Source organism: Corapipo altera, unplaced genomic scaffold (assembly GCF_003945725.1).
Source record: "Corapipo altera isolate COAL_440 unplaced genomic scaffold, ASM394572v1 61411, whole genome shotgun sequence".
In the NCBI taxonomy this organism is placed as follows: Eukaryota; Metazoa; Chordata; class Aves; order Passeriformes; family Pipridae; genus Corapipo; species Corapipo altera.
The window spans coordinates 15,723,339-15,751,166 of NW_020884875.1; the positions used below are offsets into that span (position 1 = coordinate 15,723,339).

Below are 27,828 nucleotides of genomic sequence, written 5' to 3' on the forward strand. Positions count from 1 at the left end.
AATACCAAAACAAGGTGGTTTAATTGTTTTACTTTCTTGGAAGAAAGAGTATCAATAGATGACAGAGATCAAAATGAAACAGATCTTCTTCAAAATTAAAGCTGGTGGACTTCAGAACTTGGAGGAAACACAGCAGATGATCTATTATTAAAAGCAAAACAAATAACTAGAGTGCTTATGTTCTATGAGTAGCACATAATACAGCAGCAATTGGTGAGGGACTATAAGACAGGCAAAAATGTGAAGTAGTCTTGAGCTGTGTTTTGTGAGCTCACAGAACATGTGTAGCACCACAGGCTGAGTTGAGGCACACCTTCCTAGACAATACCACTGCCTTAAATCTTGAACAGCTGAAGTGTAGACCAAGTTATTATAACCAAACAAGCCATTATAACCCATTTTATTCCACTGCACATTAAAACACATTACATTTGAAATGTTACAGATTGTACGTTGTTAACATGCAAATGACAGAACCAATTACAGAAGTAACTGAATGCAGAAGTGAATGCACTTTCAGAAATCAAACTTACACAGCCACACAAACTGTGCAATTAACTTCTACACTGAGAAGCTTTTGGTTCATTATATATTTACCTGTCTTATTGTAAAAATATTCTAATTTTAGTCAAGTAGTCTTCAAAATCATACTTGGGGCATTATGTCTAGCTGGACTTTAAGTCAATAATTTGTCAGTACAGACTTAGGCCTAATTTTTGAGCATTTGTTTTTCATTCCACAATTAGACTAATGCTAGAAGAATTTCCATCCAAGACACACAATCATCTGTTTTTAAACAAGATTTGTAATACAGAAAGATGCATTTTTTCGAAGTGTGATATCAGAACATTAAAATATACTAAAACTATATTCTTAGTATATACCATGCTAAAGTAAAGGCATGCAAAAAATCCCTCAGTTTTTCAGTACTTGTAAGGCCACTTGGATCTACTCATTACAAAACCACACATTAATAATTTTGCTTGCTGTTAGCCTAAGTTAATATTCATCTTAGCAGAGAAACTCTGATTTCATGTAAACAAATTATCCCGAGTTTCAAAATGTCAAACAAGCATGAAAAAGATTCAGGAAATAACTACATAATTTGTTTTCTCTTTTTGAGAAACTATCTCTGCTCATACTTTTAACACAGTTTCCCCTAAAACACACAGTTAGCAAGTGACGTGTTTACTTCTGAACCTGCTTCTGATAAAAGCTGTTTATTCCAGAATTTGAAGCAGAGATGGTGAGTTTACTGCCTAAAGAACAGCTAATAAAAAGTGTCATATTTTTCAAAGAAATTGAATGTTCCTGACTTCAAATTGAGCTGTGCATCTTGAAATGTATTTGAAAATTGTGACCATATTTATAAAAATTTATAACTACCAATTAACTTATCTTTATTGATGATACTGAGTTTAGTCAGTACCAGACATTTTTACTACAGGTGAAAGTTATTTTCAGACTCTGAACAGACAATGGAAATTCAGTATTTCATTATAAACAAGAAAAATATATTACAGCAACAATAAATATGTTGAAGAGATACATATAATATGAAAACCATTGCTCTAGAAAGTACTGATTTAAAAAATGAATTAAATTTTGATTGTATAAAAGCTCATAATTTTCTCAAATTTTTCATTATTAATTTATGTCCAAATCCAGTATTATAATCACATTTCAGATATGCAACTTTAATGAAACTTTAACATCTTCTTATTTTTCTCTGAAGAATTTTGCCTGAGATCTGATTTTCTCCAGATCTTCAAAAGTGACAGGTCCTTTTGGCAATTCTAACAAAGTACTCTGTGTGTCAAGTATGTTCTCTGCTTCACCTTAAAAAAACCAAACCAAACAAACCAAAAAAAGTTGAGTAAATTTTGTCAATCTTACAGTGAGAAAGCAAAGGAAGGAAAAAAAATTAAGAAACTGATTTAGCTATTCTTGTTTGGACCAGAATAACAACATAGCAGATCACAGCTGTATATTTTACAAACAAAACAAACTGATGTCAATATAACAGTAAGGTTGTCTCTAAGGAATTGTGGACAGGTGGGCTAATTAGGAGTCTGAGACAGACATGTACATAAAGGCATATGTAAGCTTTAACAAGTAAATCTGTACAGTATTGTAGATGTGCCATATTAGGGCACAACTTTTCTTCTTGTCTTCAGGCCTCGACTAAAAAATGTCAGGGTAAAGCCAGAAAGTGGGCAGCACAGGACTTGCAGAAGCATTGGTCAAAGCACACTGCTCACAAAAAGATTTGCCAAGACAGTTATCTAAACATGCAGTCTTAACAGCATAGTAGGGAAAAGTTGTAGGGCACAGAACACTCTCAATAAGGCTGGAATGAAAACATCTAGGACAGAGAATCCAAAAAACTAAGACACAGATGGAACATCACACATAAGTTGTGGTGATCTGATTTTATCTAAGAAATTATGAAGATTAGGCAAAGAATACATTTGTTTTGGCTGATGCCCGTTTGGTACAATGCCAATGATCTTGTTTACCTATGGCTTAACTCCTTGCTTTGATGATCCTTGCAGCAGTGATTTGAAACTGTATTTATATTCAGTAAGCCTGACTGAATATTGCAATGCAGTCAAGATTGTGGCCATTCTTCAAAACAGGTCTGAATGCCAAAATCTTCCAACTGCAGTTTCAATAGTACTGCAGTGCCTGGGATCTCTGCACATCAGTAATATCCAACACCGGTTACCACTCCAGTAACTCGTAATAACACAGCGTCAGTCAGTTGCATATAGCATCTGATTATGAAACAGCAAGATACCTTAGGTGACAGAGAGATGTAGATAGGCATATCTCTATGCATGCGACTCATATCCACTAGAGCACATTGCCCAGCCACCATCCTTCTCACATGGCTCAGGATACGAGGACAGAGCTACCTAAATCTTGGAAAAGATAGCCAGAGTTCCACTGCTTAGTGAAGTTCTGTTTGGTTGGAGGCTGGCTATATAATCTCTCCCCTCCTCTAATCATTTGTCTGAAAAACACAAGCAGTTTGTGCCTGGACTGGGAGGAAAAACAAAACAGCAAGGCCAAGAACACTGATTCTGTTCTGTCCTCAGACATCAGAAAAGATAGTGCATCTAGGGGCTGTTCTGTAACCCTGCCATCCCCCAAAGATTCTGATATATGACTGTGGCACACTTTGGGCTTTTCAACAGCACAAGCAGAACTCAAAGCAAGTGTTTCCCCCTATGTCCTCAGGTTTGGGGCTTTAATTAGCCCAAGCTGTAAAGCAGGAAAAAATACCCTTTTGATTTCAACGTGGAAGAATACTCGAGTCATGAGATAATGTTTGGACACGTAGGCTAAAGACAGAAGAAAAAATTAACTGTAAGGAATATCAGAGACAAAATGCCTGGTAAAAAGAAACAAAGAAACCTTCCAGGGGTGTAAAATGATTCCAAAGGATGAAGGACAGCAGATATAGACCTATGTGATCAAGGTGGTTTAAATACAAAGTTCACTGTGCAGCACAAAAAAACCTGCATATTATCTTAGGAGAGGGAATTGGCTGAGGCTGAAGACAGGCATACCGTGGGGGAAAGACACCAGTTAAAGGAGGAACAATAAAGAGAATACATTCATTATTACACCAGAAGGATGAAGCATGGCATACACAAAGAGAACAGACAGACAAGCAGAGAAGTGGTTTAGAAGGTACAGGAGTGGACAAAGCGATCAGCTGAGTATTGAAAGCCAGGATTATGGCTGCAGGTCAATTCTGTCATAAAACCTTCTCTTCAACTACATAATTTTAATCTTAAAGTATAAATGAACTCCTGATTTCCAAACCAGATTCATTTAGGCTAGTCCACTTCCTTTTATTCTACTATTGATATTGGTAATTAGTTTAATTTCCTTCTCTTACTTTCCTTTATTCTACCTTGTAAGTAGGATCTGTAGATCCAAATCTCTCATGTCTCTTTACAAGGCTAAATAAACCAATCACTTTGTTTTCTCTTGCAAGGGAGCTTGGCATTCCATAATAATTTCAGCTCTTCAGTATAATTTCAGATTCTTTTTATAGAAATGGTCCAAATTACATGTAAATTTCCACAGAAGGTATTTTCCTGCATCAATATCATCTCATCTGTGCTCTATTTTTACTAAGGTCGTGGAACATCCATCCCTGGAGGTATTAAAAGCCTTCTGGACATCTTCCTGGGCAATTGGATGTAGATGATCCTCCTTGAGCATGGGGGTTGGACCAGACAACCTCCAGAGGTCCCTTCCAACCTCAACCATGCTGTGATACTAGGAAACCTCACTTGATGTTTCTAGACTTTGGTCAACTCTCAATTTCATAACACTACTGGTTTATACTCATTCCGTGATCTTTTAATGTATTCAAGTTTTTTAATAATTTTCTTTTCTTTCATTTCCAGCTGGTAAATACTGATGGTAGAAATCCCTATTAGTTTCTAGCTTCTTGAAGCTAGAAGGTCAATTGATAAGTTGACCTTATCAAATGGAATCCTATTTTATTGTCTCATTTCTTCAGGCCATTCAGTTCTTCTTGTACTACAGGTTATTTCGTCTCTGTTGATGAAACTAATCAAGTTTGTCACCCACACATTTGATTAGTATAATGTACTCATAATTTAAAAATACAAACCAAAAGCAGATCCAGACCAAATCTTGAGGAATATTGTTAGTAACCCTGCTAAAGTCTAACCCTCCTTTTTAAACACAAACCTTTGAGATCTTCTCTTTACTCCCATGCTTACCTGTCTACTAATTTCCATGTCCTTCACATAACTTAATCTTCACGTGATACCACACCAAATGCTTTCATGAGTTTATAGTAGATCTACCATAGTTCTTTTGAAAAAAAAAAAAAAAAATCTTCCTGGAAAAGATATAATTAGTTTGGCATACTTAATTTTAGCTTATTCTCCATTTGGCTCCATAGCTTTTCTCCAAAACCTTTTCACAAGCCTTGCATACTGCTGAAGTTCCCCTAATGGATCTGAAGTGATGAAGATGACTTTTCCTATTTGGAAAGCAATAGGAAACCACATTGCCCCTCTTCAACCTATATAGGACCACATGGTGCATTGTAAACACATTATATATAAATCCTAAATTCCAAGTGCTCCTTCTGCAGTGTGTGTGCTACTCTCCTTTTCAACACTCTGATTTCCAAGAACCAACCAATGTTTCCTCCCTGTGCTTAGCTGCCTCTTCATATTAAAATCCAAAGAAATTTATTTCGTGAGGTTGAGGAAATGTTCACAGATATATGTTCCTGCATCACCTAAATACATTTGCACCTGTATGAAAAAGGAACTACCACAGATTTTGTCTAATTAACCGACCATTATTTTCAATGAAGCATACAGAGTTAGGAAACCTAGCTGTTAGATCTGAAGGCTAAAGACCAAGAGCTGAAACGGATTTTTATTTTGTTTTAGTATACTTGTGCCAGTAACAGATAACAAAATCAAGGTAACTAAGATGATTTGTGAAGATGACAAACCATGGGCCAGTACTGTCTTCACTTACAATGAACACTCACTGAGCATGTCTGCTTCACCAGGAATCAGAGTAACTAAATCAGTGGCAACTATGAGGCAAGATCCCACTTTCTGGGACTAACCTTTCTTAATCTTGGCAGGACAATGCAAAAAGATCATCAGCTGATGTGTTTGGTCATTAAAGTATAAGGACATGATTCCTGTCTGTATCCCTTTATCTATTCTTATAATCCTTAACCCCTGCCAAAACAGCAGCATCAGAGTGGAATACAGAAGGAAATCACTAGATCTGTCATTTCTCGCAATTATGCAATGCTTACTTCAGCTGTATTTATAGCCTTAGAGTTCAAATTTTTTGAAACAAGAGGAGAAAACAGTCTTAACTGAAGGGAAAGGCGGTAAAAGTAGAGTGAGTACTCTTTACTGGGAAAATATCTGGTTTTTAACAGAGAAGAGAAAAAAATGAGAGATAAGAGTTTTGTCAAAAAAAAAATCTATTACAAGTTTTCTCCCAGTCATTTTAAAAACACTTAGCAGGTTATCTGAAGCTTGGTTCTATGTGTGAACAGGACACACTTACATACCTTTGACCCTTTGCAACAGTGTCCCATAGCCCATATCACAATTATAGGCAAATACAAAGCCCAATGGAACTACTGGCATTAAAAATGCTGGGTTCTTCTTTTTCATTGCTCTGTGTTTAAAATAAAAAAAAGAAAAATATTATTTAGGATATTCAACATGTCAGCACTGTTAGTATAGGTTTACCTTGACTGTCTAGGACTTTGATATCCTCCTTTTATCCTCCTAATTTCCTCAGAAGCATTTGTCTTCTGGTTGCCTTCTTGCTCAGCCCAAGGATATTTAAAAAAATGCTTAAAGTGAGTTTTGAATAAACCTAACAAAAATGGGATTATCTAACTCATGTGGCTTGCATGTGCACATGCACACCCAGCCACACGTAATATGTAACAGTGTAGATAACTGTGCTCAGTTCCAAATGCATCTGAGTCAAAAGAGAATGCATAATGCATAAGGTGCATTTAATCTGTACTATGTACACAAAACCATAAATATTTCTTGCATTCCCTCTAATCATGTTACATCACAAGGAAAACATGTTACCAAACAAAAGTAAGGTAAGGCATGTTCTTCCCTATGCAATACAGCTTTACTAGCCAGGTGGTTTTTTTTTCCCTTGAGTCAGTTGATTCAAATTTATGTAAGTAGACTTCACAATACGTCCACTTGTTCACTGGATTAAAAAACATAGATAGAAAATTTGTTGCTCATTAATAGTACATTAAATCACAATACAGACAAGAAAATATCTTGGCTTTAAAAAAATATCTCCTCTTCCACACACAACTTTTACTTTTCTCTGAACTTTTGCTACTTCAGATGTATTATTTTATTGTCAGCTCACATGTCTCTGCTTTTAAATAAGTCTTCAGTACAGACATAACCACAACACATCCAGAAGCAGACAGAATTCAGTGTCTCTGTCATGTGATCAACTTCTGAGCAATTACCGGATAAAAATAACTACTTGTTGTAATGCAAAAGGAAAACCCAGCAATATAGAAATACACATGTAATATATTTATATTTTCTGTTAGGAAATAAACTTCTTACCCAGCTGTTAAAACTACAGCAGAAAGTCCAAAAAACGTCCCAAAATATTTGAGAAATTCCCGCGTCGAAGCGATCTGCATGGCTGCTTGTCTCTCTCTCATCAGGTTCTGCAGCACCAGTTGCCTTTCCAGCTAAAGATGGGAGAGAGGTTAAATAAAGTTGTCATCTATTTATTTTAAAGACTGAGTCAATCTCTCACCTATAAATCCAAAGCACTAACTGATATGGCAGTAATTCGTTGTTTTTGATTGTGAATGGTCTTCTTCAGTAACAACTCAGCATAGTTTATACCAAGAAATCAATTAGCAAATGCTTTAATGCAGAATCTCTCTAATGCTGCTTCTCAAAGTTAAAAAAAAAAGCAAAATACCAGTCTGATGTTTTGAGACCTCCACAAGTCTCATCAGTACTCCCTAATTTAAGGTTCTCTGACCTTTGCATTTACATGGTGATCCATACTGTACCATCTAGTTGCTTTCCAATTCATTCTAATTAACTTTAATTTAGGTGATAGTAACTTCAGAGTCACTCTTGACACCTCTTTGCTCTTTGAGGATTTCTCTTCCTCAAGATGCACCATAAGGCATAATAACTCTTCTGCAACACCACAGTTTACAGATATAGAAAAAACATTGTGAAGATTCCAGATCTTTTAAAAATACTGGATCACATATCAGAAGTCCATGAGAAAATACTTCTGTAACTAGAACTAAAAACAGTAATGGAAAAAGTACAATCTAGACAGTATATTCATACATTAAAATAGAACTTTCTATGGTACACCAGAATAAAAAAAGAGAACTTTCTACAATGCACAAGAATAAAAAAGCAGATTATTTGATTTTTTTTTCCATTACATGCCCCATATAAACATACCAATACATTTCCACTAAGTAAAGGTAAATTCAGAATTTCTTAAAAGTTCCTCTTGACTGTACAGAACATCAAAAAGAACAGTAATATTTCCTTCTTAGAGTGATGCAAAAACAAGAACTGTGAAAAAAATAAACAGTCTTAAACCAGAGTAGAGAAGTTAGTTAACACAATAAGAAATCTCTTTTTCACAGTAATATTTATAACTCATCTTTTGGGGAAAAAACCAGAGTATCTGGATTGCTATGTCTAGCCTAGCTAACCAAATTGCATGAAAAGTCCAACAAGGTACAGGAAACAGAATACGAGCTGCCTAAAAAAGTGTATTCTAGGGAAGAAAGAACAAAGAACGAGTTCAGAAAGTTCTCTTCTAATGAATCTGTAAAAGTAATTAAATATGTTCTTTTTTCCTGCTTTCTAATTCAAGAATAATTTAAAGGATTTGTAATTACTTAAGGTTTCCACCCATTTATTCATCTCCATTACTATTGATTTAGCCCAAACAGAACAATATCTGTTAAATTGTTACTAATTATTTCTTCAGACCATGTTGGTCTTGCTATCTTATTTACCAGTTCATTCAGTACCTAGATAGGTAGAATTAATTTTTGAGACAGCATAATGAAAAAAGGACATATCTAATTACATATAATTGTACACAGTAGGAAAAACAACATTCACTGTAGTCTCACAGTACTGTTTCATCTGTTTCTCTTTCCTCAAGACTTACATTGCAATTGTTGTTCTCGCAAAAAAAATATCAACTGGCTTTATCTTCCTGATAGCCATAATTTTCAGACAGTCTTTTTTTTTCATAAGAAGTAATTATATAATGGCTAACACGACACTTAATAAAATATCAAAATAATTAGATTTTATTTTGTCACCTACAAGATACTTGGAAATTCTAAAATAAACAAGCACACTGCCCATTTTTGTTTCCCAATATCCTAAGCCTGGTAAATTGCTGGGGGCTGACATGATAAGATAAAATAATGACATGTAATATCAATTTAATGACTCTATTTTCCTCTTCAGTGTGATTATAGGTGTAGTTTGCACATTTGTGAAAATTATTAAGGGATCCTTTGTTTGCCTGTCAGGACAGATAAGGAGCCTAGGCTTCCAAGATGCAAAATGAGCTTCAATTTGAAGAAGCACATGGTAAGGAAGTGGGACAAGGGTATGCTGATGAAATATGGCTCTTGCTGAAAAAAAACAATGGAGAAGAAAAACAGACAGTTTAATATGCACAGGGCTTAGAAAAATGTAAGTATGGCATAAAAAGAAGGCTGTAAGGATCCTAACATGATTTCTCTAAAAACAAAACACACACACACACACACACAAAACAAACAAACCAAAAACAAACCAAACCAAACAAAAACAAACAAAAAGCCCCTTAAAAATGTTATACTTCGACAGCTCTTTAAAACCCAAGTGCTGAAAGAAAAAGATAAGTCACAGACACTAAAGTAAAACAAACACTAGGGTCTAACAAACACCTTTCTGTAGAGACTGTCATATCAAATTTCAGAAGCACAAGTGTACTTTCATGTATATCTACAAGTAGTTATGAAAACAACTTGTTTTGTATATTAAAGACAGCAGCTACTGTGGTGGAGTACTGATGCACAGAAGGCAGTAAAAAGTAGATCTAGTGACATTTAGCTGAAAAAATAATTTAATTCTTGCTATTACTGAAGTTTCATGATGTTACAATGAAGAGTTTACAAGATCTATTTTGTCCATAAACTTACAATGTAGTATCAAGGAAGGCCTGGGATGTGTTTGGGGATGCTAAATAATCTATAATACTGATGCAGAGGTTTGGTTTTAAATCAATTTTTATTTACTCATAAGTTATATTGAGAAAATCTAGTAACAATACACAAACATGTTCCAAAATCTCTCTGAGTCTATGCAATACTATGTCAAACCCAGGATTACCCCTCTCAAAGGCCAGAAATTCCCTTTGTTCTGTCCTCCTTTATTCTGAAAAAATCTTCATTCACGTTTTCCATTTCCAAGGTCAGTTTTGTCACTTGGCATAGTTTCACCTTGCAAAACAAAAGACTGTAGTGCTGTAGCTGTTAGGATTGCAACGGGACTCTACATAACCAAGAGGCTTAATCTTAGTGTTCCAAGGCAATTCCACACTGACTTCACTGCATTTCAAGCTCTCCTTAAGGGAAAGGGAAAACTGAGCAAAGGTTATGGCCAAAGTTGTCCTGTTACATACTACTTCATCAGGCAATTTAAACTTACTGGAATAACTGCAGGAAAACCAGTTTGGAGAAACCTGAGCACAAGTCCTATGAGGAGAGGCTGAGGGAGCTGGGGTTGTTTAGTCTGGAGAAGAGAAGGCTCAGGGGAGACCTCATCACTCTCTTCAGCTCCCTGAAGGGAGGTTATAGCCAGGTGGGGGTTGGTCTCTTCTCCCAGGCAACCAACAACAGGACAAGGGGACATGGGCTCAAGCTCTGCCAGGGGAGGTTTAGGTTAGATGTTAGGAAGAAATTCTTTACAGAGAGGGTTATCAGGCATTGGAACGGCCTACCCAGAGAGGTGGTGGATTCACCATCCCTGGAGGTTTTTAAAAAGAGATTGGACGTGGCCCTTAGTGCCATGATATAGTAATTGGAGTTGGATCAGGGGTTGGACTTGATGATCTTGGAGGCCTTTTCCAACCCAATCTATTCTATGATTCTATGATTCTATGATTCTTTTCATGGAGCAGTGTAGTCTCGGTGCTGCACAGCAGGAAACACCCCTCTGGCATACTCTGACAGAGGAGACAAAAGACAGGGCAACTGCCTACCCTGTGCCATCAAAGACTGCTTTAGCGTATCCAGACCTGACGTCTGATCACCTAAATAGGTTTATGAGCAATTACCCTAAAAGTGTATATGCATTTAGATGAAATCTGGATGCTCTAAGTGTCAAAATTAAGCACCTACCTGGGCACTCAGGCAACTCCTCTGTATCTCAGTCTTTCAAAAATTTAAAAAATTCAGGCGCAGTATCCTTGTGCTTATTCATTTAACATGCCAATCTTAAATGAAGCATCTTGAGCTTGGATAGTTTTGAATAATCAAGATACTCTGATATGCTGACCTTACACTGGTAAACAACTGTCAGTAGATCTTAAGGCAAAACTATTACATTAAGATTACAGTAACCTTAGGGAAATTAGGATTTGAAAACATATATAATATAAGGAAAGACTCAGGAGTCCACCACAAAAGATGATTTTAAATTAGATGAAAGAAAACCAAATCATGTTTGACTGCAGTTCAAATCAATATCCCATTTTCAGCTGTTAATTTCTTAGTAATTGTGTTTTATTTTCCTCCACATGTGTCCTATTGAAAATGCCAGTCACACTGGGATAGTGAAAGACTTTTGATCTATTAACATGCAGATTTTATGATAAAGGCCAAGTCTTACTCCCTTGGGACTTACTTTACAATGATGTTTAAGATTACCTCTTTTCCCATTTTGGCAGAGCAGAAGTAAGAATTAAAAAGTATTAATTTTAACTGCAAACCATAACGTCACATGTAGAACTTTATAGGTAATAATAAGACAAAAAAAGTATATTATTCGGACTTAGCAGAGGTGTGCTATAATTTATTTAAAATAGTCTTACTGACAGGAAAAGTTGATTATTGAGGAAACAAGCCAGAGGCGCACATCATACATATGAAAAACAGTTCACCATCCAAGTGCCATGTCTTAGGGAATAAATTCTATTTTATTTTAAATACATAAATCTCCCATCTATACAGCCATAAAAACTTCAGCAGGGATGATTTACATGACTATGCTTGTATAAAAACTATAGATAAAGGGTCTGAAGTGCAGATTTACCACAGGAGGAAGAGATGCTGTAGCTTTCCTACCCAAGTTGCTGTGCATAGCACAAGAGAACTGAAACTCCGATGTGAATGCATGGGTACACATCCAAGCATGCTTTTCTATTACTGTTAAGAAATCGTGTCCTATAGCAATCAGACCATGTTTTAGAGACACAGTTAATATAATAATATAAAAAAAGAATTTACGTAGAATTCTGGGAGCTCAATTCCATAACAAACAGATTTTTTAAGTGACAGTAGCAACTTATAAATTGGTAAAAAATATTGATTGCATAATTTTAAAATTTAAGTTTAGTATTTCAAAATGGTTATTAGTAGTAAGTAACATTTTATATTTTATAACACTCTCAAGAGGACTCAATTAGAAATAACTTTCCTATTTTTCTTTAAATACAGCTAGTAGTTTCTCAACACTGTGTGAGACACTGTAAGGCTGAGAAAACTGGGATTTGAAGTCTGTCACATACAAACTCATACAGTAAAAGGAAATCAATGTTACAAAATGAATCATGACAGATGAAGAGAAGTGAGGCGGAGAGGGAAAAGGTCAGTTACTGTGAAACTGATAATGCTAATAAACTAGTCAGTGGTAACCATCCTTATCATTTCTGTTCTTCAGACTGCCACAATGATGTCAAACCACATAAAAGAGCATTTATACCATCATTTCATTGATTAAAATCCAGTGGGAGAAAATTCTCATCTGAAATAATTTAATCAACTTTGACAACTTGAAAAAAAAATCCAGTCCTCTCTGGACTACACACCACATCTTCACTGGTAGATAGACTGGAAATTTCTCATACTTTAGACTCTTAGCTTTTTTTCTATCTTTCTTCTGCCTTTCTATTTCATGTTCAGATGCTGTAGGTGGAAATGCTACTTTGGTTTTGTACCCCTAAATGAGATGCAAGGTGATGTAAAAAGGCTCAACAGAAATGGAAAGTAGAGCCAGTGCAAAATGCTCTTTTCTTCATTGTCCCTATGTATTAAACACAATTTTTCTGGTGTATTTTGTACAAGTTGAGACGTATGTAGGGGGACAAAGACATAGTAACCAGTCCTTTTCAATTTGCAACCTTATATATTTAATGGCTCTCCTGGGAGAAATGCTCTTTCCCCCAATCTGTTAAAAACAGTGGCTAGGACAAACCTTACCTTGAGATCAGTCATACCAGTAACCTATATGGAGAATGGTATTTCATGACACCATCATTAAGATATAATTATACTGACAGCCTGGAAAACAGATATTCAGACAGGAAAGGAATTATCTACCTTATAAGGAATGATCAGCTGAACACCATCACTGCTTAAGGTCTGAAACTCAGTATCTAAACCTAGGAAAAGCGAAACTTGAAGAAACTGTTGGAATATCCTTACGTTCATGTTAAAAGAGTCTCTAGTTTTGTCACAGGCTAACACATCTGTTATAGGGCACATAATACAAGGTTATTTTCACTTACAGTTTTTCAGTGGTCAGAGATTCTGAAAGTGTTATTTAAACAACTACTAACTTCCAACTTCTGAGCACTCAGAGCTGCAATGCAAAAATATGGCTTAAGTTTTCAAAAAATGTGAAAATCACACATACAAAAATCTGCAAATCATTTACAAAACACATGAAAGTTGGTGTGCAGGTAGTAGAGTTACATAACTGCACTAACTCCTTGCAGCAGCAATGCACCTGGCATTCACAGTCAGACAAGAGATTAAAGGCTTATGTGACCTATCCTTCCTAATCAATGGGCAAAACCAGAAGGTGCTGCAAATGGTTGTTTGGTAAAAACAAATGGAAACCAGAACAGTGATACCTGTGTTTGCACCTCCATTGTAAGCCACCATACTGCAATTCAGAGATGATAACCTGTAATAATTATGTGGTGTCTGCTTGGTTCTATGACCAGCATGCACATAGATGTGTCAGGAAATGGGCCTCTAGATCAAATGGTTAAAATAAATAAGGCCTAAATGCTTTAAGCTGGTTTGCAAAGCTTGTTTGCAAATATTTTTCCCATCAAGTACACAGAGCACTTAAAATTATTAGCACTGAAAGAAAATATACTCCTTAAAAAGAAAACTGATTTTTTAAACCTTCCCTGCAAAGATAGATTGAAAATTATTTACAAGCAAAGTGCTGTCATAAAAAGAGTCTCACAGTATTAGCTACAAGTCAGAATGTAAACCATACTGAAAAAGAGTCACACAGAATCACAGAATATTCTGAGTTGGAAGGGATCACAAAAATCAAGTCCAGCTCCTCAGTGAATGCCCTATATGGGGATCGAACCTGTGACCTTCGTGTTTATCAGCATCATACCCTTTATATTCCTGTTGTTGTCAATAACTTACTGGAATTACATGCCATATGAAAAGAAAATAATATCAAAAGCATCTATCAAAATCCATGTGCCATTTTGAGGTGTGAAGAGGAGAGATTTGATCCAACAGACAAAAGCATGAAAGTAACATTTCTTGGCAGTAACCAAGCATTCCTGTGATTCTGCTGTATAGCCTTTAAGCAATGGACATGCTGCAGAGTGAAGAAGGGTGTCCATCCCCTGCATTTAATAAAGTTACCTATAAGAGTAAGCAAAGTTTTAAGGTACTGTTAACAGTGTTCAGAATTCTCAAGAGTTTTATACAAGCTCTATAAAGACAAACCAAAGTCACTGGACAGCCAGTTACGTAAAAAACAGGTATCCATGCGGTAGAAATAGTAAAATAGATCAAGAAGTGTAAGACAAAGAGTTAACATTACAATGTCAAGTAATTTCGAGATCTGACTAATAACAGAATAAGAACTATTCAGCTTGTTATTTCTATCCCCCACTAATGCCTCTATGTATGTTCTTTGTATGCCTCATATGCCTCAAAAGCCTGGGTTTTTTTGAAAAACAAACAAACTAAAAAGGACTTCTACCACTACATAAAAAATGAAACCCACAAGAAATAACTGTAAAATTATACTGTGGAGTGAAAAGCTGTCATAATATCAATAAAATCTGCAAATACAATATTTCTTCCTCTCTGTTTCAAATTCTGACTTGCAAAATTACTGCGTCTCTCTTTACACCATTTTTATTACGGAATTAAAATAAGTATAAGTTTTCTTGACATATCCATTGTACCTCCTGGGCATTTATGAGTTCTACTGAACGCAGAGCTTTCCCCCTTCCTCCCCTTTTTATTTTTTTTTAAAACTTAGCGTTCAGGAAACAGTATTTCATAGAAAACAAGTAAAAGGCCAAATTTCACTTCAATGGACTTCACAGAAGACTGAAATGGTAGGTTTGCTCTGCTAAGGAGGAAGGAATTATAGAAAATTCATAGTGTTACAGGAGTAATGCTATGAGATTCAGAATTTCTCTTTGCAGTTAATTAAATTCCCCCAACAAACTGAGACCAAACATGTCAGGGTAAGCTGAGGGTGCACCTCCAAACAAGACCAAAGTTGCAAGTTGCATTCACAACCGTATGTACTAGTCACAGATACTCTCCAGCAAAAGGACTGCTACAACTGCACAAATTGAATTAATATTTGTCTCACTACTAGTGCAGCACCCAGTCTGTTTTGCATCTTCTGCTGGTAGTCATTGCATGTTAAAAATAGCTATTAAAAGCTGTCCTTTGTAAACCACAGTATTTATTTCTTTACAGTGATCAGGCAGAGTATAGAGTCTCTCAGCTACTACCAACCAAACTGGTTTTTTTCCTGCAGGATAGATGGTTCTAATCTTCCTCAGTACAGATAGCATTCATCTTGTCCTGTTCCATTTGATGCACAGAAACTAATAAGGATATAGAATTGTCACCGGAGAGCATTTATTTCCTGAATTAAGCCCAGATCACCTAAGGGACAAAACAATTTTTGTAATGCTTCAAGACAAATGCATTAGAGATGTCATAAGCGCTACTAGTATCTTGTCTATAGAAAACAAATCTAGCTGTTTCCCTCCCCACAGGGAAAAAGATGGTAGTAGTCAGGAAAGGCAAAGCTTGCGTACATTTTACTTCACAAGAAAAAAAGGGAACAATTGTTTTCGTTTCAACAGAACTCTTAAAAAAATCCTTTTGACTATATCTCAGTGAAAACTTTAGAGAGGAAAAGGTTAGGGACTTACAAAACACTGCAGAAAATGACTCAGTGTCTGAGACATTAAGAAAAATTAAATTTTTCAGGTATCGTCATGGAGGTGGTTGATCTTTTACTAAAAAAGATAAGGTGACAAATCTGTAAATGGAGAAAATGTCATCACACAAAATTTTCCTTAGACACAGGAAGGACTTTATAGAAATCAGCCTATGCAGAAGACTGTGTCAGTACTTTCTTTTTTTGTGAATGAAAGTGAAAAACCATGGAAAAAGTTTACTTGTTCAGAAACTCCTTGGCATATTAACATTAGCCATTCTTCCTGCCAAGAGTCAAAACATAGCACACATATGCCTTTCAAACACCACTTCATTTTAAGATCAACTGATAAACAATCAGTACTATTTTGACTGAGTAATGAGTTAAATGAATTTAATAAGAAAAAACAACAGAATTCCAAAATTGTATTTGTAAATATAATCATCTTCAAAAAAAAAGAGGTCATCTTCCCCTGCCCTTACTAATGCTTTCTTATACTCTCTTTTCCATTCCTAATTTTAGCTCATTACTCAAAAAGCATCCTAAGATAAAGGGCTGGGACAAGTGTAAGACACTAAGTCCCTAGCAAAAACAAATGATAAGCTTATGAGGTGCAAGGCCAGATATACCTATTACGCACCATTGCATATTACTTCAGGCATTATCCAATTCACCAAGACGTTCAGAATACTAAACCAAGCCTCTAATATAACATTTTACAAAAACAACATTTCACTGAATTACAGACAGATTTTTTTTTAAAAAAACACGAGTGTCTGAATATAAACTGAAATGTTATAGTCCTTTTCCATCACTTATAATAGGTCTCATTTTATTTTTTTACTGTTACTATTTCTTTAATTTAGAAAGAAATCTCAATATAATTTGGTCATAGGATATGGTCAATTAATAAGCATGCTATAGGATACTTCTATACTTTCATTTCAGATTTAAGGACAAATTGTTGAACATGAAGAGAAAACTGCCTTGTTACTTTCATTTATTACCATTCAATGCAAAACGCTTAAGGCAATACAATCCTGGCAGGAAAGGAATACAATCATGCTATGGTTTGCCTCTAACCAAGAACCGACAATGTAAAGGAAAGAAAATATATGATATTAAGTTGTATTTATCCATATTTTCAGTAAGTTTTTGATAGTTTTTTCTAGATACTGATACTTTTGTTACACATCTTTTGTAACATCAAATTACAGTCACATGAAATTAATATTTAGACATTAACATATACGACGAAATAACATTTCAAAGCATTTTGTTATGAAACTGAGAGCTTTAGAGCCATTTGTGGATATGGAAAATATTCAACTGCTGATTTGCGAATGCCTGTCTCATAGCTTGTACATACAGTGTAAAATGCACACGTTTCTCCATAGGCAAGAGCTGGAGAACAGATAAAAGCGCAGAACACTTTAAAGTCATGTTCAGAAGTAGAAATCTTGTGATTTATAATTTGAATGAACTAAATAAGGTATTTTTTCTGCTAGAGCCAAATATATTTCTGGCATTTCTGTGTTGTGTCAAAAGAATTTTTCGTACAGAAAAAACTGCTATTTTATTTTTCATCTCTGAAAAGGCAGACTATGCATTATTGCACTGAGTTTCCCTAGCTTTGGTTTATACTATCTGCCCAGTTACTCAACAATTTTTACTAATTAGGGAAAATGCCTCTAGTTTGTATTTCCCTTATTAATTTGCACCACTGCCCAAATTAGCTGTTTAAACAAAGCAAGAAAAAAAAAAAGACCACTTAGGGAAAAAAAAAAAAAAAAGAGAAAGCAAGCAAGCATAAAAGTATCCATTTAGGTACAGAGCTGCAGAGGATCTTTCACACCACTATCTGGCCCTTATTGGAGTAGGATAATGTAGTTTTCTCACGGCTCAAAATAAACCTAGATCATGTTTAGGACCCAAAAAGAAGGAAAATATTTCAAAAACAAGGAAAAGTTGGCAAGTTTTCAAGGAAAAAAGTACTTGCACTGCATTGTCCAAAATAGAAAAAGAGCCCCTCCTTACTTTTTCAGCTTTACTTGATCTTGACTTTTCTTCTTACCAAGGAGTATAGAACCTTTTCCATGTCCATACAGGGAGCATACAGGGGACAAGTCTATAAACTCTCAAAGACTCACTACTATGAAAGCAGATGTATGGCTTTTTCCTGATACTGGATCTGCTATCCAACATTACCTGGGGAGAAGAATGCACTTTAGAGTCTGACATAATAAAATAGGAAGAGAGTAGGATGGCAACAGAATGGGAATGAAACTATCCAGACATTCATATTGCATACAGGTTAAAATAAAACATTTTTATCATTGGTAAATACAAGATCTGTCAGAACTATATTATTTTCCTAGCCTGTGTATTTTCTCAAAGGTTAAGTAACTCCCACCAAAGATTAATTTGAAGGAATATCTATGACTCCTGAAAGCAATTATGCTTTCCCACTGAGAAGATTATCCTTTTGTCTGATAAGGAATCCTCTTGCTGGGGAAAAAAAAAATCAACCCAAAAGTCTAAAAAAAACCCCTTGAAATCACTCTGAACTGCTATTCCAAAACAACAACAAAAAAATCTTGTTAGCCACAGAAAACAATGATATGCCCTAAGCACTAACTAGTCCTCTTTTCTTTCCAGTATTTTCAGTGATTTTTAACTCCTCCTGTACAACTTGTTCGTAAAACTTACATTTTTCAAGAATTTCAGTCCTCTAGTCTTCCACTTTTTCAGTCTGATCTGACCCAGAAAGACTGGCAGAGCCAACCTTTAAGACCAAAAGTCTTAAAGCAAGACTTTTGCAACTAGTTTTGCTTAAATAGTGGTTATAGCTTTTTACCGAAATTGCTAATTTTGCCTGACTTATGTATGTGCTAGTGCTGGATACAATAATGCTAAGCAGTGTAGGAGAAACTTAACTGTGAATACAGCAATATATATTTCAAAAGTCATATATATTTCAAAAGTTATATATATATAACAAAAAGTCCTTCTACAGATGCATCAATAGCAAAAGGAGGGGCAAGGAAAACCTCCACTCTTTACTGGACATGGTTGGGAATACAGTTATCAAAGATGAGGAAAAGGCTGAGGTATTTAACACCTTCTTTGTCCCAGTTTTCAACAGTAAGACAGGTTGTCCTGAGGACAGCTGGCTTCTGGAGCTTGTAGAAAGAGATAAGAATTTGAACAGCCCCCCTGTAATCCAGAAGGAAACAGTTAGTGACCTACTGAGCTGCTTGGATCCCCACAAGTCTATGGGACCAGATGGGATCCACCCAAGGGTGATGAGGGAGCTGGTAGAAGAGCTCACCAAGCCACTCTCCATCATCTACCAACAGTCCTGGCTCACTGGGGAGGTCCCAGATGATTGGAAGTTGGCAAATGTCACTCCCATCCACAAAAAGGGCCAGAAGGAGGACCCGGGAAACTACAGGCCTGTCAGCCTGACCTCAGTGCCTGGCTAGGTTATGGAGCAGATCATCCTCAGTGCAATCACACAGCACCTACAGGATGGACAAGGGATCAGACCCAGCCAGCACAGGTTTAGGAGGTGCAGGTCCTGTCTGACCAAATTGATCTCCTTTTATGATCAGGTGACCCACCTGGTCATTGAGGGAAAGGCTATGGATGTGTCTACCTGGACTTCAGCAAAGCCTTTGACACCGTCTCCCACAGCATACTCCTGAAAAAGCTGGCAGCCCATGGTTTGGACAGGGGCACTCTGCTGAGTCAGGAACTGGCTGGAGGGCCAGGCCCAGAGAATGGTGGTGAATGGTGCTGCATCCAGTTGGCAGCTGCTCACTAGTGGTGTCCCCCAGGGATCAGTGTTGGGCCTAGTTCTATTTAATATCTTTATTGATGATTTAGATGAGGGGATTGAGTCCATCATCAGCAAATTTGCAGATGACACTAAGCTCGGGGGGAGTGTTGATCAGCTAGAAAGCAGGAGGGCTCTGCAGAGGGCCCTGGATAGGTTGGAGAGTTGGGCTGATTCCAATGGGATGAGGTTCAACAAGGCCAAGTGCTGGGTCCTGCACTTTGGCCACAACAACCCCCTGCAGTGCTACAGGCTGGGGACAGAGTGGCTGGAGAGCAGCCAGGCAGAAAGGGACCTGGGAGTTTGGATTGACAAGAAGCTGAACGTGAGCCAGCAGTGTGCCCAGGTGGCCAAGAAGACCAATGGCATCCTGGCCTGGATCAGGAACAGTGTGGTCAGCAGGACCAGGGAAGTGATTCTTCCCCTGTACTCAGCACTGGTGAGGCCACACCTCAAGTACTGTGTCCAGTTCTGGGCCCCCTCAGTTCAGGAAGGATATTGAGGTGCTGGAGCAGGTCCAGAGGAGAGCAACAAGGCTGGTGAAGGGACTTGAGCACAAGTCCTCTGAGGAGAGGCTGAGGGAGCTGGGGTTGTTCATCTGGAGAAGAGGAGGCTCAGGGGAGACCTCATCACTCTCTACAACTCCCTGAAAGGAGGTTGTAGCCAGGTGGGGGTTGGTCTCTTTTCCCAGGCAACTATCAGCAAGACAAGAGGGCATGGTCTCAAGTTGTGCCAGGGGAGGTTTAGGTTAGATATTAGAAAGAATTTCTTTACAGAGAAGGTGGTCAGACATTGGAATGGGCTGCCCAGGGAAGTAGTGGATTCTCCATCCCTGGAGATTTTTAAAAAGAGACTGGATGTGGCACTTAGTGTCATGGTCTAGTAACCGCAGTGGTAGTGGATCAAGGGTTGGACTTGATGACCTCGAAGGTCCCTTCCAACCCAGCTGATTTTATGATTCTATGATAATTTTCAAAATATACAGGAGATTGCACAATTCTTTTCAGGCAAATTATTCCCACGTACAAGATTTTTGCTTTGGTTTTGCAATCCGACATGCAGGGCACACTGAGGTTTTAATTATCAATTTCCTTCCTTGTGACGTTACTTCTGCACCATTATCACTCACACATACCTAAAGTCTATCTGGCCACTGTCAGTTAAAGTTAGACGAGGTCACACCTCGTTTCAACAGACACTGCTGCGCGTGTGGTGCAGACATCAAGAAGTAACTCTTCATAATCCCTAGTCTGTGAAGAAACAGATGTGAGGAAATACTACCTCGTGGGATCTACAAAATACAGTGGGTTGTGTCTGCTTCCATGCGGGTCAGAGCATCATAAAATAACTGGGGTTGAACCTCAGCAGCTCCTGTTCAGAACAGGGTCAGCTATCTGATCAGACCAGGCTACTGAGGGCTTTATCCTATCAGGTCTTGAAAACCTCCAAAGACAGAGGCTCCACTGGGCCTCTGCTCCACTGCTGGATCATCCTTGCAGGGGAAAAGGCTTCTCCTTACATTCAGGCTGAATTGCTTCCCCTATCCTGCTTCAATGTATACCCATTACCTCCTGGCTTCCTGCAATCCACCACTGTGAACACCCTGGCTCTGCTTTCTTGATAACCTACTCACAGTTGCTGGGGGGCTGCTATTGGATCCTGCACCCCAGAAGGCATCCTTCTCCAGACTAAGTAAGTACAGCTCACTTGGCCTCCTTTCAAGAAGTGCTCCAGTCCTTGACCATCTTGATAGTCTGCTGCAAAGGTGCTCTTTTTCATCTACATTTTTCTTGCACTGCAGGAGGAGAAGGGGGAGAAAACCTGGACGCAGTATTTAAATGCATTTAACAAAGCACTGAACAGAAGACAACAGGAATTTTTGCCAACCTACTGGGTTCACTACTGCTTATAAAACCTATGTTGGTCCTTTTGACTTTCTCTTCCATCAGGGCACAGTGCTGACTTACACTCTGGTTGCTGTCTTCCAGTGTCCCCTTCAACTCTACAGAATTGCTCCCCAGTTGTCAGCTCCCAGCCTGTGTTGTTGCCAGGGACACTTAGCTGACACTTAGATCATGTCAGCTTTCCTACTTTATCCTCCAGACCTGCCTACAGTTCCCTGAATAAGACAAAATCTGCTCTCCCCTGCAACTGATCTTGCTATAACCAAGTCTGCCATTGATATTACATCCCCAAATGAGTTCTTCCCTATTTTTAAGTAACAAATTCTGCTGTGCATGAGCCCTGGATGGCCCACCTAGTACCTACCTGTATCAAACAGTTATTGCTGACATTTTGCAGAAATATATTCAATTGCTTATGTCCTATTTATGGCACTTCCAGCAGATGTTAGGGAGCCTACGGTCTCATGACAATCAGTCAGTAATCCAGAGGCTTTCTGCAGTTGTTTAAAGGCTTCATATACCGTCACTCCAATCAGTGATCTGCAGCATACTCCCACCACAGTGTCATGTTTTATGGCTTCTTCTTTAACCCAAAAGCTACACCTTAACATCATATGTATCCCCACTCCTTTTCTTTCCTACCTGTCTTTCCTGAAGAGCTTGTATCTCTCCATTATAGATTTCCAGTTGCGTGAGCTGTCCTACCACATCTGTCATTCCCACGACGTTGCAGTTTCGTGACTAGAAACAGCTCTTTTTTTCTTGCTGGTTTCTCAGGCTGTATACATGTATGTCTGAGCACATACAGGCCTCTTGCCTCCAGAACCATCACCACTGCAGAAACTCCCAGCACGTCGTCTCATAAAAGCTTTTGCAAGGACCAGGTCTAGACTTGTTTACTTAACGTCTGCTACAACAGCAAAAGGCTCCTACTGTGCTGCTCTAGTAGGAACAATTTTTTTTTTTTTTAGGATGGCAGAATGTTTTTTTGGAGAAAACACAAAGGGTTTTAATTTTATGATTTTCTGGGTTTTGGGGCTTTTTTTTCAAAAGCAGAGTAAAATCCTCTGAAATAGTTTAGAGAATTCCTTATGCTCTAAACTATTGAAGAAAGAAGTTAATTGTTTAGAACTTGTTTGGTATCACATTTAGCAATTCAATAAAGCTAGGAATTAATCTTTTCCATGTGGCTTAGTCTCTGGATACACCATTGTCACTTTTTTGAGCTGACTTGCCCCATTGACTTCATTTCACTAGCCAGGCCGCTATACAACACACTTTTCTCTTCCATTCTCTGACCAGTATCAGTGTTTCTCTCTCTTCTCACTGTTTTGTTTTTTGTTTTTTTTTTTGTTTGTTTGTTTTGTTTGTTTGTTTGTTTGTTTTTTGTTTTGTTTTTCAGTTTTCCCAGAAATATATCTAGGAGAAAACTTCAATAGCTAGACAACATCAAGAGAAGAACTTAATCCCTTAGGTATGAATGTTATATGTAAAAATACCACAAACAAATCAGTCAGATACTGCCTTCCAATTTTGGTCATCTCATGTTAGAAAAAAAAAACAACTATAAACTAGTAATTGATTCAGATCTCATTATTAATGATGTTGCAAGTTAATATATGAAAGAGTAAAAAGGTTAGTCATTCAAAGATTCAGTGTATCAGCAATTATTTGTGGAGTTCCAATGAAAAACACCTTTTAGGTAAAGATATAACAGGAAACAGTTATGATAGATTTTAAATGTGTGCTGGTTTTGGCTGGGGTAGAGTTAACTTTCTTCGCAGTGGCTGGAACGGGGCTGTGTTTTGAATTCGTGCTGAACACCAAGTTGATAATATAGAAATGTTTTTGTTATTGCTGAGCAGTGCTTGCACAGAGCCAAGGCCTTTTCTGCTTTTCATACTGCCACACTGGTGAGGAAGTTGGGGGTGCATGGGAGGCTGGCAGAAGACACAGCTGAGACAGGTGACCCACAGACCATATGACATCATGCTCAGTACATAAAGTGGGGGGAAGAAGGAGGAAGAGGGGGATGTTTGGAATTTGATTCTAGGAATACATAAAGCAAAACTTACTAACTTTGCACTAGAGAAGCTATAACTGCTGTGTGTGACCTGGAGCAGAGACCTCCTCTAACCAATTCAGCTGCACTAAAAGTGCTTAGCAAGGCCATATACTAGGCTTCAGCTGTAGATCTGATATATTAAGTGTTTGGAAAGAATTTGCAAGCTACACTTTAAGGAGCAGGCTCATGATAAAAATGAAGCCTCAACAAACTTCTACCATAAACAGTCTCCACTTGACACAGACTGGTATTTCATTCTGGAGCCATACCAAGACAATACAAACAATTGGCAAGTCCTTCAACATCAAGGCAAACAGTTGAGTTTTTATTACTCTTCCAAAAACACATTAAGGTACAATTTACAAGGCCCCAATCTCTTCTTTTCAGAGTTATCTTAAGAAAGCTATAAAGAAAAAAAATATGCACACAACTTTAAAGCATCTTTTAACATTCTCTTATTCTGAAGTAGTCGATCTGGTTTGGCTGTCCAGCACACACCGGAGTGACTCTGAAGTGACTGAGCTTTAGCATGCACCAAGGTTTGGGATTTGGAGGTCTTTATCAACTTCTGTCATGATATTGCCTTCCTATTTTTGCAATAGTCTCTTTCCAACCTACAATCCTCCACAGGGCATAAGTCAATCAGTAAACAGCTCTGTATCTTCTCTCTATTCAGAGAAGAGCATACACCTATTTTTTCTTACTTAAAAAAAAAGTATTCTGTCATGGAAATGGATAGCACAAAAATCATGTTCCAAGCACTTTATAGTAATTTTATGACTCCTCCTCATCTAAAAAGAGCAGGAGAGGCCTGCTGTGTTTTGCTCCAGGTCAACCCAAAGACTTACTAGTCTATTTCTGAGCAGTGTCATACCACCATTGTTAGTAGGAAAGGCATTCTAGGAGAAACAATCTTGATGACTTCTTGACCCACATGAATTGGCTTTGGAGTAGCAACTGTAACCTATTCCTTCAACATTTTAATCATAGGCACTCTGAAAGAACACTCAGAAGTCATATATATCTGTATGTCTCTCTCTATATATAGTTTTAAATTCTGTAACTGAACCCTAACATCTAAAATGACAGTGTTTGAATTCCTGAGTGGTTGATAGGAAGTGTGAAATTTCGCTCCTTCCCTAGAAAAGCAGGATGTGTGGTGAATAACAGACAAGGAGAAAAGACCTGTCCTCTCTAAACAAGCTCTAGTTTATTTCATGAGCTCTGTGGGTGCTCTTTACACAAATGCAGAAATTTCATGTAGTTCTTTTGTAGCACTAAACCTGCATTATATGGGAAAACTGTGGTTTAAACATGTCTTAAAATGGCTTTTGGTGGTCCTCTTTGCAAACACATGCTTCTTCCTCCCAGCACCCCCCATGTTATCCATGCAGGAATGTCCTGGGAAGGTGTCCTGAGCCCTTCCTGTGATTGGGTGTTCCTGTAAACCCCTTGAGACTTCTAATTGGTTACTCTGTGAATCCTCCTAAACCCTATAAATGTAACATCCCCAACAATAAACTCTCTCTTGCCTCCTCTCCACACCCGGTGTCCTGTGTCCTGTCTCCCTGCCGGCCATGGGGCCACGTGTGTGGGGGGGAGGGGGAGCACCTTTCCCCTCCAGGCTCAGGGCCTGAAAAGACCCCTGAGAAGCCCCTGGAGTTCCCTTTCCCCATCCCTCAAAGCGTCGCAATGGTTCTTCAGATGGAAACGGAACTAGAACTGGGCCGCCCCACACCGTGGGTGGGGAAAGGGATCCAGATTCTTTTGTTGATGTGCTGTGTTCTGTACTTTCTACTCTGGTTAGACTTTTATTCCTTGCCATTTTTTTAAACAATCCGAATCTACATCTTGAGAGAGCTATTTCACTAACTATTTACTAAGAAAGCCATTTTAAGATGTAAAAGGTAACCTGAAAAAAGCTACATATTTGAAGCTGGCAACTAGGAATGCAGGCATGTTTGTGGCTAATTATTCTTTCCTCAGTATGGATTAGAACTCTTTAAATATAACTTTTAAAAAAATATTTCTAGACAGTGACGTTCCTTGACCAACAGGGTGTTTTCTTAATAGGAAACTGACTTCACACACTGTGATGCTTGCTAAAGACCTTATTGCGCTGAGACCAGCTGAAGTTTGATTAGTGCATAAGTACCTTGTCTTCAAATAATAGAAAAAATACTAAACTAACATTTTATACTCTATATGTAGTGTTACAGTGATAAGAAGCAAAAGGTAGAAGGTTATGGCACAGTGCAGATTAAAATTTAGTCATGCCCTTGCCCGCACTGCATCTTTTACACCTGACATAACTGGGCACATTGCGCACTTTTAAAAGATGGGGAGGTTCTAACATGGCAGGTATTTCTGCAAATACAGTAGGAATAAGATATGATCAGGTGTTGGTAGTGTTAGAAAGAAATGTACTATTGTCAAAAAGAAGAAATACAACACAGCAACTTGCAAAAATTTTATATCCAATTGTGAAAGGGCTTTTCTGTAACTGCCCTGAAAGTTTATTTTTTATAAATGCCTGAGCATTTGGGTTAGAACTAGAGCTATTAGGCATCTGGCACCAAGCTAAAGACTGCCATTCAAAGTCTGCAGCAGCCTACAAATGCTAGCCTGAATCCAAGCTGTTTCCTCAGCTCTGTCTTCCTTTCTGCACAACAGAGAGGCAGATCGCTTTAAGTTCATCATCAATTTGTAAAATTGAAAACCTTCTTGTCATCTGCATTTCCAAAAACTCTGGGGACGGGAGGAGCACTTCTGTACATGGGGGAAAAAATAAAAAGGCTTGTACACAAATTTGTGGTTGCATCTGAGAAACATATAACCCAGCAAATGATGTCTACAAACCTTGCAAAACTTTGCTTTTCTTTAAACAGTGAAGAGCTATCCAATATTTTATTATATAATCTTTCCTTATGCTATCTTTCTTCTTAGACATTTCCAGGCTCACCTCCAGAGTTCACTTTACATGTGATCCTACAAAACCTACCATCTATCTGCTGCTTTGAAAACTAGAATATGACATCTAGCGGCAATTTAATAAATTGGAAGTTCATCCGTCACCAAAGGGACAAATTCAAGCTAAATCCTTCAGATTGCATTCCAGCATTTACTATATAAATGTTACAAATAAGTTACAAATCACAAGATACCTATGAAGTAATCAGAAAGCTATGACTAGTCAGTGCAACTTTCTGATCGAATTGGTCTTCCTTCTTCTCTGCTGATATTTTATTATTTTATGACCGGGACTAAAACATCCCCTATGCTCCATTTAGTGTGAGGCTTCTAGAACAACAAATAGCTCCAGTTAGCCAACTGAACCTAAAGAAAGAGCTGTTTGAAAGATTTTTTTTCATAGTGGAAGAGTTGAAACATGTATTTTAAGATTATAGTATCTATGTTTTAGTAACCACATTGTTACTGATTCACTTTAACATCTACATGTTGCTTAAAACTGAGTATCCCAGCTGTGCTTCAGCATAAGCACAATTTCAGGGTAAGTGTACTTTTCAAAGTAGGTTTCCAAAACTGTGTTTTTAGGATGTGGTTACCGTAAGGATAGTTTCCACTTCTACGATTTGTTAACAGAGACTGCTGAGGAAGTTGTTGAATCCAGAGAACAGGCGCTTTACACACCTGAACCTGCTGCATTAGGTAAGCACAGCGGAACTGGAGCACCCTGAACCCTGGCAGGAGAGCAAAGCTCAGCCGGCGAAGCTGCAAGCACGGCTCTGCGCAGGCAGCGAGCCGCGGTGACCTTCCTGACCTTCCCCCGCACCGCCGCCGGCCTCTCTGTTACCTGCAGCCGCATAAACTCCTGCTGCCCTTTCAGGCTGTCGTTCATGGCCTTCGAGAAGATGAACCCCATAGTGCCCTGGAGCGGAACAGACACTGCACAGATGACGCCAGTGTGCCGGGAAAGGCGAGGGAGGCGGGGGAAAGACTCTCCCGGGAGGAGCCTTCCCC

At 37.9% G+C, this 27,828-nt stretch overlaps 1 protein-coding gene across 2 annotated transcripts; it reads right to left on the minus strand.

The window, feature by feature from the left end:
* PLGRKT (plasminogen receptor with a C-terminal lysine) lies at positions 1-27,808 on the minus strand. 2 transcript variants are annotated; one of them, XM_027635104.1, is made up of 5 exons: positions 27,662-27,808; positions 7,155-7,285; positions 6,104-6,213; positions 2,286-2,365; positions 1,729-1,838 (listed from the first exon to the last, which is right to left on the minus strand). In XM_027635104.1, exons 1-4 carry the CDS (start codon positions 27,728-27,730, stop codon positions 2,286-2,288), a joined length of 390 nt encoding a protein of 129 aa, XP_027490905.1. In that variant the 5' UTR covers positions 27,731-27,808; the 3' UTR covers positions 1,729-1,838. The 2 variants fall into 2 exon arrangements, with proteins under 2 accessions (XP_027490904.1, XP_027490905.1); XM_027635103.1 differs by lacking the exon at positions 2,286-2,365 and having other exon boundaries at positions 1-1,838; positions 27,662-27,805.
* Positions 27,809-27,828: the final 20 nt, after the last annotated feature.

What these genes read in the sequence shown, in the direction of transcription:
- PLGRKT (XM_027635103.1), bottom strand. Translation starts at nt 27,730, where the DNA reads ATGGGGTTCATCTTCTCGAAGGCCATGAACGACAGCCTGAAAGGGCAG. An exon ending in AGGAGTTTATGCGGCTGCAG is followed by an intron (nt 7,286 to 27,661) that starts GTAACAGAGAGG and finishes TCCCATCTTTAG; the next exon opens with CTGGAAAGGCAACTGGTGCT. An exon ending in ACTGTTGCAAAGGGTCAAAG is followed by an intron (nt 1,839 to 6,103) that starts GTATGTAAGTGT and finishes GGTTTTTTTAAG; the next exon opens with GTGAAGCAGAGAACATACTT.